The sequence below is a fragment of the Dermochelys coriacea genome, chromosome 4 (genome assembly GCF_009764565.3).
Source record: "Dermochelys coriacea isolate rDerCor1 chromosome 4, rDerCor1.pri.v4, whole genome shotgun sequence".
NCBI classification, from domain to species: Eukaryota; Metazoa; Chordata; order Testudines; family Dermochelyidae; genus Dermochelys; species Dermochelys coriacea.
In genome coordinates, this window is record NC_050071.1 from 117,745,558 (window position 1) to 117,760,815 (window position 15,258).

Consider the following 15,258-nt stretch of genomic DNA (forward strand, 5'->3'; position numbering starts at 1 on the left):
CACAGTCTGGCTAGAGGAGGAGTTGATGGTGCCCACCTTATAACTTTTCTCTGGTGGTTAGTGCACTCTCTTGGATGTGGGAGAGACAGATTTCATTTCCCCCCCTTTGTCTGGTGAGTAGAAGGAATTTGAATGGGGCCTCCCATCTCTTAGAAGAGTGTTCTAACCACTGAGCCGTGGAACATTCTGGACAGTCTGATGTGGATCACCTGCAGACTCTCATGCTGAAGTTGGTCCACTGTGGATTGAACTATGAAAGAGTCCTGGGGGGAGAGGGCAGGTAAAGAGCAAGCAAGAGAGACTGACTCTGTAGCCTGGTGGATAAGGAAGTCACCTGTGAGGTAGATGACCCAAGATCCAGTCTCCCTACTCAAATGACTGTAAGTATTTATCCAAAATGGAACCACTTCACCAGGAGAGACTGAGGGTAACCCACATCAGATTATCCTATATCTCAATGGTTAGCACACACTCCTGGGAGGTAGGACTGGGCTAAAAGTTATCAGATGGACTCCTCCTCTGGCCGTTTTGTGTGAGACAAGCACCTAAGCCACCTGACTCCGGGATGGGGGTTCCCAGTTGTGGATCTGTAGCATAGATACAGGTTTCAGAGTGGTAGCCGTGTTAGTCTGTATCAGCAAAAATAACAAGGAGTCCTTATGGCACCTTCGAGACTAACAAATTTATTTGGGCACAAGCTTTCATGGGTTAGAACCCACTTCATCAGATGCATGGAGTGAAAATACGGAAGCAGGTATAAATACATGAAAGGATGAGGGTTGCTTTACCAAGTGTGAGGTCAGTCTAACAAGAAATCAATTAACAGCAGGATACCAAGGGAGGAAAAATAACTTTGGAAGTGGTAAAAGAGTGGTCCATTACAGACAGTTGACAAGAAGGTGTGAGTAACAGTAGGGAGAAATTAGTATTGTAATGACCCAACCACTCCCAGTCTCTATTCAGGCCTAATCTGATGGTATCCAGTTTGCAAATTAATTCCAGTTCTGCAGCTTCACATTGGAGTCTCTTTTTGAAGTTTTTTTGTTGAAGAATTGCCACTTTTAGGTCTGTTATGAATGACCAGAGAGATTGAAGTGTTCACCTACTGGTTTTTGAATGTTATGATGCTTGATGTCAGATTTGTGTCCATTTATTCTTTTGCGTAGAGACTGTCCAGTTTGGCCAATGTACATGGCAGAGAGGCATTGCTGGCACATGATGGCATATATCCCCCAGGTTCCCATCTGCATCTTTAGGAACTTACTGTTAAAAATATGTCCCTTAGCCTAAATTTCATCCTATTTAGGCTCTGAAGTCTCCTAAGCACTTTGAAAATTTTAGCCCAGATTTGAAGAAAAAAAAAAAGTTATGTATTTAGCTGATGCTTCCATGACGTGTGATGATGACACAAAATAAGGCTAGGGTGGACTGACTGGGGTTAGAGCAGGTGTCTTAAAATATATTTGTAAAGCACTTATGGCACCTATATCGGACTCCTCATTATTTTTAATTAACAATAGTAACTGCACAGTTATAAAAACTATCTTCTCAACATTCATATTCCTGCTTGGTGCTATTAAAGGAGTGGACCACAAGATGGCATAAGGGATTTATCTGCACAAACAAACTTGCAAAATTCCTTTGTCAGTTTCATTATAGGACTGTTAAATATTTAAGCTATAATTACTTCAGTTCAGAATAATTTGTTATGGTTCACTGCTTGCAGGATAAGTTAACATCTATTATGTTTCATTTTTGTTTAGTTATTTTGTTGGTTCATGGAACTTTATGGAGACAAAAGAGGTATTTTAAAAAAGCAGATAAACTACAACAGCAAGAGTAAAATACCATGATTTAAATGCTTACAGAACACTTGATTAAAGAATGAAGAAAATGTAATCAGTCATATTACAGGAAACAAACTGTAATCATGAAAACAGGATTTGACTTCATAGTCTTATTTACAGAAGTCAGCAAGTACGTTCACTAGGGTAACAGAGTCTTATGGAAAAGTCAGAATTAACGTAAATTAACAAAACAAAATGAATGCCAGACAACTTGATAACTATAACAAAAATATAATCTATGAACTAGTTTTAGAAAATTAATATCAATGCCAAATATTTTATATAACAGCTGTGTAGTTAAATCAATTTTCAGTCCCAATGTCACACCAACTTTCATTAAAAAAAATTAACCCAATTTTATATGTGCTCTTACTTCTGCAACTGAAAATGTGAGATGACAAAAATAAAGCTTTTTCCTCTTCTTAACCATAATTGTTCTTTAGTTAGCACACATAATAAACTGCTGTTTGTGAGTGATGTTAGAGAGAATTGGTCTGGACCCAAACATAAAGAGGAATAATGTCCCAGCTTTTGTTATTGTCATGGCAATTACCTGACTATGTTTGCTCCTATACGGCTGGTCAGACTAATTCTCATCTTATATGGAAATAAGCATAAATGATTGAGAATGGAAGTGCAGAGTGCACCTGAAATCCATACAGAAGTGTGCACCTATGATCCTTTGCTGCCCAAAAAGTGCAATGCAAAGGAGAAAGAATGAAATCCATCCCACCCTCGGGATTTGGGGTCTCTGAACGTCAAGTGCAGAGCAGCTAGCGTGTGGAATCCAGGGCCAGACTGCAAGACTATTGGGCAGTCCCCAGCAATTGCTCTTCCAGCCTTCTGTGTAGATTGTGAATTTGATTTTATGCCCACACAGGGAGTAAGAGACAGCCCTTGCACTACCTAGAGCTTGGGTCTGGGGTGCTGTGCCCCCTACTTACTCCCTCAAATTTGGAATACAGGGACAGGAGTAGGAATATTGTAGTTTGCTGCTGATGCAGGTCAGCAACAAATTATTAAGCTCTTGGAGCAAGGGTGGGAACTGTACTTTAGAGGGATGGTTCTAAGTGCCTTCAAGGGCTATTCCTCTACTAGCACATTTTACAGCTTCAGGATTATGTCTAAAGGCACAATCTAGCCCCTATCTCTTACTCATAGTGTTGAACAAACAAACTACAGGCTTGTTTCTTAAATACATGGGCAGCACTCTATTAACATTTATTTTAATCATCCCTATATTTAGGAGAAAAAGAAAAAGTAATTGGATCACAGGTAAGGATAATTTATCTCATTAATGACAATTTCATTGGCAGTCTTTTTTTCCATTGAAAAAATATTAACAATATTAGCGACTTGATTTTGAAAAGTAGGGTCCATTTTTGCAGGCACCACTTTGTGCACCCAAATAATGATACCCACAAATGTTGCTTTTTAGATTTATGCACCTGCAAGTCTGATTGCTGCACCTGTAAACCATGCCCTTGTAGATCCAACTGCACCTGCAGATCATGCCCACAGACATCTAGTCATGTGCTTGAACTATATCTGACACCATAGCATTAGCCCTTGCAATTAACAGCAGGTTCACTTATTTGTGCTCACAAAAAATGGAAGCTGTGTTGGAAGTCTTTTTAAAAAGCAGGCCCTTTGCCGTAGCTAGACATGTCTGTGTGTTATGCAGAAATAAAGGCTTAAAGAATTGAATGTGGAGTTTTGTGCTTGTGAAGCCTAAACATTCTTCAGTTTCCAGCCTCCTCTTGTAAAGAAAAAAAAAAAAGAGTTCCACATGTTTGTTTCCTCTCTCTTTCAGCATCCTTTGCCCCCTCCAAGGTAAGCGTGCTAACATAGAACATGCATACGTTTCCTAAATAGCCTTTTGGGGGATGGTTAAGTAAAGTCATAATAAAACTAGTACACAAGCCCACCCCAATTAGTCTTATCAATAAAATGTTTGGAAGTGAATTTACACATCATCTAATTAGTATCATTGGGACACTCCTACATTCTAAAACTAAGTTGGGTGCTAGGCAGAACAAAGGATTAAGCTCAGAAGCTTTGTACCTAGGGCCCAGTCCTGCATCACTGAAGTTAATGGGACATTTGCCATTGACTTGAATGAGAGAAGGATAAGGCCCCTAATCAGGAAATCTAGGGTCTGATCCAGTTCCCACTGAAGTCAATGGAAAGATTCCTGTTGACTTCCCTGATTGCTGGATGAAGCCCCAGGGTTCTGTTCAATAGAACAATATTACATTTTAATGCCTGGTAACATTTTCCTTATATTAATTTGCTTCATACACTACAGACCTAAATCCTGCTCTTGTGGAACTTCAATGGGAATTTTTGTCATTTACCTTCCTGAGAAATAGTTTGGGCTCTACTCTGCTAATATAAAGCAATTCTTTTATCTTGTTACAGAAAATCAATTTTCCCTTGTTGGTCCTTTTATTTTCATCTAAGATTAACAATCATCATAAATAAAATATACTTTTGCAAGGACTGCCAAGCTAATTTTACTACACATACAGTGAATGCCATTAAAAGTGTAAATAGCTTTGCAAACCATTAGCATTGCTGCAGTATTCATAATATTCCCTAAATTAAATATAGGGAATACAACAAATACTATAGTAAATGTATATATTAGTAAACTCAAAGTCGTACAAATGTAGTGATTTCAGTATTCAACACTGTTTAAATATTAGTATATTTGTCATTGTTTGTGCTGTGGTAGTGTTGAGGATCCTTCATCATGGACTAGGACCACACTGTGCTAGGCCCTCTACTGTGTCCTGTGCATGTAATGGTAGTATTGCATCTAGAGGTCCTGGCTAAGATTAGGGCCCTACTGAGCTAAGCATTGTCCAAATATATAAGAGATAGTCCTAATAAAATCCCAGTGCTCTACATGTGCAATATGCAAATACTATACTGTTTTATGTCCTGTTTACATCCTAATAGTTCTTCAAATTCAATTTTTAACTTTAGGCCTCTTAAGACACTTCCAAAGAAATATCAGCCACTTCCCCCAGAACCAGAGAGAAGCAACCAGCTGTCTCAAACAAGGAAAATATGTAGTCAGGCTCACACCTTTCCGATGTCAGCAAAGAACACCAGGTAATGGTTACTAAGCATGTTTGTTTCATTTTCTGTTCACCTTGCCAAGGACAAATTTTTGAGTCTCAGATACATTGTGTAAGAAAGCCCTAAAAGTTTGAAATAGACCAAAATATGAAACCCTGGACCCCTAACTGCATTAAAGAAAATGCCACTTCTTTAGCAGCCATGAATTATTTTTATAGAGAGTACCTTATGTTAGCTTAATCTGATAGTAACACTAAAAGCAAAGTGGGATTGTTTAGTCTGCGGAAGAGAAGAATGGGGGGTGGATTTGATAGCTGCTTACAATTACTTGAAAGGGGGTTCCAAAGAGGATGGATCTAGACTGTTCTCAGTGGTAGCAGATGACAGAACAAGGAAGAATGGTCTCAAGTTGCAGTGGGGGAGGTTTAGGTTGGATATTAGGAAAAACTTTTTCACTAGGAGGGTGGTGAAACACTGGAATGCGTTACCTAGGGAGATGGTGGAATCTCCTTCCTTAGAAGTTTTTAAGGTCAGGCTTGACAAAGCCCTGGCTGGGATAATTTAGTTGGGGATTGGTCCTGCTTTGAGCAGGGGGTTGAACTAGATGCCCTCCTGAGGTCCCTTCTGACCCTGATATTCTATGATTCTATGAAAAACAGAGCCAATTAGAAAAATGGGTGGAATTTTCATTAAAATTCTTGTGAAAATTTTGTCCCACTTCTTTCACTGAAATTTTGAAAATGACCAGCCATCTCTAAGTATAATTGTTTTTGTTTAACAAAGATGGTGGACGCAGTGGTATGCAAGCACAGAGAATGAAAGTAAAACACAATCCCTGCCTCAAGGATCCTACTGCGTAGAGAAGAGTTCAGTCACATTTCCAGTCAATTCTTGGCAGCCCTCCTGAATAGGGTGACCATACTCCCTGTTTTGGCTGGGACAGTCTCTTGTTTAAGCCCTGTCTTGGCCATCCTGACTTTTTTTTTTCCCCTCTCCAAAAGGAGGCGTTTGTCCTGTTTGCTCTTGCTGACTTGATCAGTTGGCAAGAACAAATGGGACAAATGTCCACTTTTGTCAAAAAAGTGGTGTGCAGGATGGAGGAACATGTCGGAGAGGGGAAGGCAAGTGGAGATGCCAGCCCCATGCAGGGAAGAGGCAGAGCTGGGGGCAGGCAGCATTCCAGCATGCCTGGGGCAGCAGGGTTCCAGCCACTGGGGCAAAAGTCTCTTGAGGGGGCCCCTGCAGGATTCCAGTGATAGGCAACAGCCTTGCAGTGGGAGGAGAGGGGGGCGCACAGAGTTACAGCGACAGGCAACAGCCTCATGGGGGTGGGGGTTTAGGCAAGCAGCTGGGGATGTCACGTTTTCTCTTTGAGAAATATGCTCATCCTACTGCTGAACCTTCCAGTAATAGTGCCAACTATGTTTAGTTTGAAGGGGACACAGAGTGCCAATTCATTTTACAAAGGACAACTCAGCAGTCCATCCGTTTTCAACAAAGTACTTAAGCTTAAAATCAATGGAACTTAATCATGTGCCTAAAATTAAGGCCATACTTAAGTCCATTTTTGTGAAGCAAAGCACTTAAGAACATGCTTATGTCTTTTTCTAAATGATACCTAGGTGATTTTAAATGGGAGTTAGGCATCTAGATGCTCTCGAAAATTCTACAAGGCACTTATCTGCATCTTTAGGTGCATAAATACCTTCAAAAATCTGGCCATGAATCTGTTTTTAAAATGAGACTTAGGCTTTGTCCATCAAATACAATTCATATGTAATCAAAAACAGATTTAAGCTCTCCAGTGATAAGAGTAGGAAATCAATCACGCTTTTGCACCTAGTCCAACTATTATATGAAATAAATAAAAGTTAATGTAAGAAATCTTGTAGAACCACTCCCCCTCCCAACTATCCATGACAGGTCACCTCTTCAGCAGGTGCATCATCACTGAAATCAAAAAGAGCTATTCCAGTTTGCATCAGCTGTAGTTCTGGAACAAAGAGCCAAAAGGCTGAACTTTAAACTCATGCATAAATCCATTTCCATTCAGCAAAGCACTTCACTAGGACATTGACTTCAATAGGAGTTAATTGCTTTGCTGAATCAGGGCCTGGATGACTCTTGTCCACTTCTCTGTACTTGTTTGTATCTTGGGTTCCCCTTCTGCGGCCTTGTCTACACTACCGCAATAAATCGACCTAAGTTAGTCAACGTAGCTTAGGTCGACTTACCATGGCGTCTACAATGTGCTGCGTCAACTGGAGACGCTCTCCTATCGACTTACCTTACTCTTCTCATTCTGCTGGAGTACCGGAGTCGACCAGAGAGCGCTCTGCTGTTGATTTAGCGGGTCTTCATTAGTAGCACCGATCTACTGATAGTATAGACATGGCCCTTCATTCTTTAGGGAACATATATTTATAGTTGAAATAAAAGTTAGTGATGTTTTTTGACAGGGTGGGAAAACTGTTTAGAAGAAATCTTGTAAGTATACAGATATCCACCACCACACGCACATACGTACTACTCCCAAAATATAAAACATCTCAAATGGACATCTCTCATTTAGCATAATTAATTCCATTTATGCTACAGTTTTTATGGAAAACCATAACTTTTTTCTCCAATGAATTTGTGGAAAATAAACAACTTCTGAATTTATATAGAAGTAAAACTCCTTACCATGGGCGATTAATTTTACTTTGATAATATCATCGACATAGTTAAGTATGCAGAATTTTTATTTTACAATAATGAAATGTTTTGCATCTATTTCTTTCTTTTCTAGACACCTGGAGTTAAATGAAGTAAGTAGTAATTGTTGTATACATTATCAACATAGAAAGTAAATAAAGACAAAATATAGTAGTCTTAAAGCCACTGCTCGGTCAATGACAGATCAGTATAAGGTTACTTGCTTAAATGAGATTTGTACACATGGTTTAAAGTTATCTTCCCGAGCATTTAGATAAGAATGTGTCTCATACATGCAAACTGCTGTAGAGGTCTATGAAGGTTCAGAGGTACATACACATAAAAATTAGTAATTTTATTGCAGAAAAATATAAATTGTGCCCTTGTTCGACATATATTCTGAAAGACAGAAAACTGAAAACACAAGCATAGAGCTTGAAATAATAGGAATTTGCATTAATAAATGTTATAAAAATCAATAAGTAATAACTTCTCTATAGTTGTGGGGGGTTTTAACCCTCTTATAGAATTTTAAAAAATTTTAAAAAAATTCTATGCATGGTTCAAATCCATATAGAAAAGTTATTATTCTCTACTAAATCATATAGGTTTTACAGTAATTTTATATTGTACTATTACATTTCTATAACATTACATTTTATAGGATTTTTCTTTAATGTATTTTACAGTGTTGATTCTTCAAAATGTTCAATTTTCCTATGACTGACAATCCAGACACCTGTCTAATAATAGTCTTTTTTTTTTTTTAAATGGGGAAATGAGGGACAATTGCAGTCCATACTGCCATGGGAATGTTTGCAGACTTTGGACGTTTGCTGCTACTCTGATGTACTAACTGCCACAGAATCACATCTGTCTTGGATTTCCCCACTATCCCATTCGTCAAATAAACTTCTTATTAACCTTCTCAGATAAGAATGATGTAATCTGAAGGCTTGACTGTGCAACCATAAACTTTTAATAATAATTTGAAGTAGAAATGATCAAGAATACGAATTGCAGTATGAGAGCTGAAATTTTCTAGTTCCAACCAAGGCAAAAATACCTTAAGAATATTCTCTGTCTAGGGTTTTGCTATTTCATCCTCTACTACCTGTACACAACAGGAAGGTGAGCAGATGAAATAACTAAATAACTAAATAATAAACTTCCAAAAAGATTAACTTGAGGGGAAAATGGTAATTTTTTATTTTATCCATATGGAGTTCACCCAACTCCAATCATCTATAGGATTATTTTTTAAAAGCAGCTAATATATTTTTATGGACTCCACGTTTATTTGCTGAATTATTACAAACCAGGTTATGATACAGTTACTTATTACAGCAGTTTATTGCTGTCTAACATTCAGAACTGACATGTTGGCAAGAAAGAAAAAGATGTTAGTATTTTTTGCTTTGGCTTTTCTTTGACATTTTGACTCATTACAGAAATAAGTAATAAATATATTCTTAACAACAAATGGGAACGCATTCCAGTAATTAACTTACTCTACTTGTACCCTTGACAGCCACACTAATATTGGTGCAAAAATACTCATATGTAAGTTTAAAAAACAGAGGCCAGGTCTACACTGCAGATCTACATCAGTATAACTGTCGCTCCAGGGTGTGAAAAATCCATACCCCTAAGCAGCTCAGTTATACCGACCTCACTCCCAGTGTAGACAGCGCTATGTCAACAGAAGAGCTTCTCCCGTCAACATAGCTACCGCATCTTGCGGAAGTGGATTTGTTATACCAATAAAATAAAAACCAGCAGGATCTTATTAAAGGGGAAAAGGCAAAATGCCACATTTATTGTGAATACAGAAAGAATCATAGTAAGCAGTTAGTTATAGCTATAACATTCCATTCAATTTCATATTTATTCATACATTCATTCATACACACCCACGCAGGTCCTGCAAGGTTGTTATCATAGTTACCAGCCTTAGAGTTGCTCATGCCAAGCAACTGGCCAGGTGGCCTGGACATGAGGACGGAGCAGGGCTTTGTCAGATGCTCATCTGAGGCTCCTGGAAGTTGGTTTGCAGAATCAGTCCCCAAAGTTCTCACTTTCTAGAGTCCATTTTTATAGGAATTTATTCCTATGCCAGTCTATGGGAATTGCTTCATCATGCTGTTGCTGAATCAATCAGCAGATAGCACATTTCTGATGGCTCCGTGCTGCCAGATGTTATCTTGTTCTTTGGTTCTCCCATCCTTGAGGCTATTGGATGGATTCCAGTCTGCCCTCCATGGGTCCTCTGGTTATTTCCACTTGACGCCTTCTTCAGCCGATGGACACTGGATTCTTAGGCTGGCACCTCCTTGATCATTCAGTTATTATCCACACCAAGCATCCATCCACATACATCCTCTATATTTTAATCCCAATTGTTAACAAAGCGATTTCAAATTAAATTACACTGTATTAATATAACCCCTATGACACAGATAGTGTGACTATAAACCCTAATCCATTTAAGAGCAATGAGAAAATATAGTTAGGAAGTAATTTTTAATTAAGATTCAAAGTGCAAGGTGTATACTGATTGTAGAGAGTTTTACCTTTTCTTTACTATTAATTTATGTTACTGAAGATACTTCTGTATGTTTAGTGGATGAAAGTAACATCAAAATCACAAAGGTCAAATTCCCATGGGTGCAATTTAACTGACTTCAATGGAAGTACTCCAGGGATGAATTTGATCCATTATGTTTATTACAGTAATTATTATTGTTTCAATTTTTGTACCATAGTGTGTCCTGGTCAATACTGTTCATACAATACATTTTGAATGAAATATAATACCACTGCAGAAAGATAATCGTACTATCAATGAGGTAGGCTCAAAAGAAAAATCCAATTTTACTTATAGGCATTCTATTTCGGTGCTTGATTTAACGGAAGATTAATTATGGAAACACCTGGCTAAATGCTAATCTCAGTTACACAGGCACAACATGGCTCACTTCATAAAGGTTGTAATGTTGTTACTGTGAGCAGAATTTGATCCACTGTTTCAGTGAGCCTATTACCGGGACAAACTATGCTTTTAATTACACCACTATATAAATCCGAAGTTCAGTGATGTTGGTGAAATTTGACCAGAATTTAGCTTGTGTTTATATTAAAGTAAACATGTCACATATTATATACACACACACATACACTTATATCCATATATGGATACATCCATCATGCCAATTTTTAAATCAAGATTTTTCTAAGATCTGCTCTAGTTGAAACAGGAATTCAGGGAAGTTCTATGGCCTTTGTTATGCAAGAGATCAGACTAGATGATCACAATTTTGTCCTTTATGACCTTGCAATCAATGAATCTATGTGTATGCAGTTCATCACATAAGACATATATAGAGGGTTAATTCAAGTTGTATAGTTACTAATACTAAGGGCCTAATCCAGCTCTATTGAAGTCAATGGGAAGACTCCCAGTTATTTCAATGGGCTTTGGATCACTGCTCACTGAGGATGATTTGAAATGTTGCTCATCTTGCTCTGTCAAGAAATGGCAAAATTCCCCAATCACTTCACTGAATAAAGGAAGATTGGACAAATGACCAGAGAGAAGTATAAAAATATTGCTCAGGCATGCAGGAGTGAAATCAGGAAGGCCAAATCACACTTGGAGTTGCAGCTAGCAAGAGATGTTAAGAGTAACAAGAAGGGTTTCTACAGGTATGTTAGCAACAAGAAGGTGGTCAAGGAAAGTATGGGTCCCTTACTTAACGGGAGAGGCAACCTAGTAACAGAGGATGTGGAAAAAGCTAATGTACTCAATGCTTTTTTTGCCTCTGTCTTCACAAACAAGGTCAGCTCCCAGACTACTGCACTGGGCAGCACAGCATGGGGAGGAGGTGACCAGCCCTCTGTAGAAAAAGAAGTGGTTCATGACTATTTAGAAAAGCTGGACAAGCACAAGTCCATGGGGCCAGATGCGCTGCATCTGAGTGCGCTAAAGGAGTTGACAGATGTGATTGCAGGGCCATTGGCCATTATCTTTGAAAACTCGTGGTGATTGGGGGAAGTCCTGGACGACTGGAAAAAGGCTAATGTAGTGCCCAGCATTAAAAAAGGGAAGGAGGAGGATCCGGGGAACTACAGGCCAGTCACCCTTACCTTGGTCCCTGGAAAAATCATGGAGCAGGTCCTCAAGGAATCCATTCTGAAGCTCTTAGAGGAGAGGAAAGTGATCAGGAACAGTCAGCATGGATTCACCAAGGGCAAGTCATGCCTGACTAATGTAATTGCCATCTATGATGAGATAACTGGCTCTGTGGTTGAGGGGAAAGCAGTGAACATGTTATTCCTTGACTTTAGCAAAGCTTTTGATACGGTCTCCCACAGTATTCTTGCCAGCAACTTAAAGTAGTATGGGCTGGATGACTGGACTATAAAGGTGGATAGAAAGCTAGCTAGATTGTCGGGCTCAACAGGTAGTGATCAATGGCTCCATGTCTAGTTAGCAGCCAGTATCAAGCAGAGTGCCCCAAGGGTCGGTCCTGGGGCCAGTTTTGTTCAATATCTTCATTAACGATCTGAGTATGGCATGGACTGAGCCCTCAGCAAGTTTGCAGGTGACACTAAACTGGGAGGAGAGGTAGATACGCTGGAGGGTAGGGATAGGATACAGAGGGCCCTAGACAAATTAGAGGATTGGGCCAAAAGAAATCTGATGAGGTTCAAGAAGGACAAGTGCAGAGTCCTGCACTTAGGACGGAAGAATCCCATGCACTGCTGCAGACTAGGGGCCGAATGGCTAGGCAGCAGTTCTGCAGAAAAGGACCTAGGGGTTACAGTGGACGAGAAGCTGGATATGAGTCAACAGTGTGCCCTTGTTGCTAGGAAGGCCAATGACATTTTGGGCTGTATAAGTAGGGGCAGATCGAGGGACATGATTGTTCCCCTCTATTCGACATTGGTGAGGCCTCATCTGGAGTACTGTGTCCAGTTTTGGGCCCCACACTACAAGAAGGATGTGGAAAAATTGAAAAAAGTGTCCAGTGGAGGGCAAAAAAATGATTAGGGGACTGGAACACATTACTTATGAGGAGAGGCTGAGGGAACTGGGATTGTTTAGTCCGCAGAAGAGAAGAATGAAGGGGGATTTGATAGCTGCTTTCAACTACCTGAAAGGGGTTCCAAAGAGGATGGATCTAGACTGTTCTCAGTGGTAGCAGATGACAGAACAAAGAGGAATGGTCTCAAGTTGCAGTAGGGAAGGTTTAGGTTGGATATTAGGAAAAACTTTTTCACTAGGAGGATGGTGCGAGAAGCACTGGAATGCATTACCTAGGAAGGTGGTGGAATCTCCTTTCTTTGAGGTTTTTAAGTCAGGCTTGACAAAGCCCTGGCTGGGATGATTTAGTTGGGGATTAGTTAGAGACTGTGTCTCTAATGTAGCTGCACCAAGCATGCATCTGACTTACCAAGTAGTATATTTGGCCCAAGTGAAATATGCTAAATCACACTTGTCCTGTGGTAACAAGTAGGTGGAGCAAAGAAATATAAAAAATCATATATTATTGTCACTGAAAGCTTCCAATATTCACTATCTATTTTATCATTCTATATAGGCACCTGGAAAAGGAAGAGGTTAGTACTTACCAGTATATTACAGATTCCCTGTTTTTTCCTTCTTATTGTAACAACAACATATTCTGGGCCAAATCTTCAAATAGTGTAAATTGGTGTCATCTTTTGAATTCAGTGCTGGTTTACAGCAGCCGAGGGTCTGGTTTTATATTCCGATTATTTCTTTTAGAATGAAAGTAGCAGCCAAAATTTCATAGTGGATGATGCATAAAAGTAGAGTATTAAACTACAGCCTTTATGTATACAACTACTGAGAAGAGAGAAGCTTAGAATATCTGTATAGTGATGGAAAGCTTATCTGGAGAAGGACTCTAAAATGGAACTAACAAAATCTCTGTGTAACAATAGTATCACACTTACCTCTCATGTCAAATCTAATTTAAGGCTTGGATTTCTGAAGGAGCCACAGGACAGATTTTCAAAGACATTTAGATGCCTATAGATGTAGATGGGCACATGGTGGGATTTACAGAAGCACCTAGGCAGCTAACTTCCATTGATTTCAGTGGGATAATAATGATGATAATGCCACAAAGGGTCTGTCTGTCTCTCTAGGTCCCTATATACCTTTAAAAGTTTGGCCCCAGATACACAACTTGTATTGAATTCAAATGGATTTGAATGCCCCTCATTTAGAGTGCTTTCAAATTCCTCCCTGAAAAGCATAAATACTTCAAAGTAACAAGAAGATACATTGTTCTTTCCTTGCCATTTATACCTCCATATGACAGAGTTCCTTACTTTTTGGGGGGCCTGATTCCTTTCCCTTTGGGGTCAATGGCATAATTCTCATTGACTTACACAGAAAACAGAACTGGTCCATTAACATGAGGATTAATTCCACCCATCTGTTAAAAGGGAGAGAAGGATATTTTGTGTTCTTCTAGGGAGCATTCTGCATTACTTACCTTTACATTACTCCATGTTTGGTATCAGGAAAGCTTATGACGTTACCTTGTAAACTATATGCCAGTCAGCCCTGGAATAAATTATTCCCATTTATGTCAATAGTTTAGCTCATTTACCTCAGGGATGAATTTTGCTCATTAGCTTTTTTTAACTGAATCACTTTGTAGTATACATGAATATAGATTAATTTCCTTCTTTCATTACTGTGATTAGTATTGTGTATTAGTACTGTGATTTCATTACTCTTATTTATATTTAGTGCTGTTCAATTTACATACAAGAAGGAATAATATGTTCTTATTTATGAAATTCCAGATATCAGCAGGGAAGCTGAATTATCTTTCCAAACACGACAGCAAAAAACAAAATACCATCCTGCATCCAGGTAGGAATATAGAAATTGCATGAGCTTATACAAAATGGTTCAGAAGAAATCAAAACTCCTGCACCTGGAAAAAACTATACAGTACCATACCACGGAGGCATGATTACTTTCTAATACCATTAAGTAATTACACCCTGAAACACGACATTTGATGGTCATTGTAATTTTCATTCAAGCTATTGTAACTACAGATCCTCTTCCTATTTATAGTCTTACTGCATTCAGTGCTTCAATAATAACTTATGACAGTGAGTTTCATATATTATGTAAAGAAGAAATTTTCTTGTATATTCTTTGTATTTTGTTCCCTGTTCCTTTCTTTGGAAGGTGCCTTGTTCTTCTTAATAAGGAACATCTTTTTGGCCTTCTCTAGACAAGTCACTGTTATATAGATCTGTTATAATTTTTCCGTCTTTTCCCCATTCTAACCCCCATAAGCCTTTTCAACCTCTCTTTGAATACCACTCACACCCCCTTTCTCAATTATTTTTGACACACAAAAAGACAGGGTAGGGAAATTTGAAGTATATAATGACTTAACTTTTGTCCTTCGAAAGATACCATACTAGCATTTTGTACTGACCGACTGTTAATGGTTCTCAAAACAGGTCCTATTTTTCCTTTTCAACTACTTGAGGAGGAAGGTGTTATAGAGTATGAGTAAGTGTGGCAGAACATAGCTCTTAATTGTTTGTGACTAGATTCTTGGTT

At 38.8% G+C, this 15,258-nt stretch overlaps 2 protein-coding genes across 7 annotated transcripts in view; one reads left to right on the forward strand and one right to left on the reverse strand.

Annotated features, from left to right (window-relative positions):
* Nucleotides 1-14,575, forward strand: part of LOC119855091 (cytokine-dependent hematopoietic cell linker) — a 70,048-nt gene extending 55,473 nt beyond the window's left edge. Inside the window, exons 9-14 of the mRNA XM_043512417.1 lie at nt 3,094-3,122; nt 3,661-3,680; nt 4,839-4,967; nt 7,726-7,744; nt 13,235-13,253; nt 14,478-14,575. Coding sequence (XP_043368352.1) covers nt 3,094-3,122; nt 3,661-3,680; nt 4,839-4,967; nt 7,726-7,744; nt 13,235-13,253; nt 14,478-14,551 — 290 coding nt within the window. The 3' untranslated portion in view covers nt 14,552-14,575. The remainder of the gene's footprint in view (nt 1-3,093; nt 3,123-3,660; nt 3,681-4,838; nt 4,968-7,725; nt 7,745-13,234; nt 13,254-14,477) is intronic.
* The window catches only part of ZNF518B (zinc finger protein 518B), a 102,223-nt gene that overhangs the window by 47,976 nt on the left and 38,989 nt on the right, over nt 1-15,258 (reverse strand). The window contains exon 1 of one of the 6 annotated variants that reach the window (XR_006280541.1): nt 7,222-7,341. The exons of the other annotated variants lie outside the window; for them this stretch is intronic. The gene's annotated coding sequence lies outside the window, so the exon portion shown is untranslated. Of the gene's footprint in view, nt 1-7,221; nt 7,342-15,258 lie in introns of those variants that run through there. 6 annotated transcript variants of the gene reach the window in all.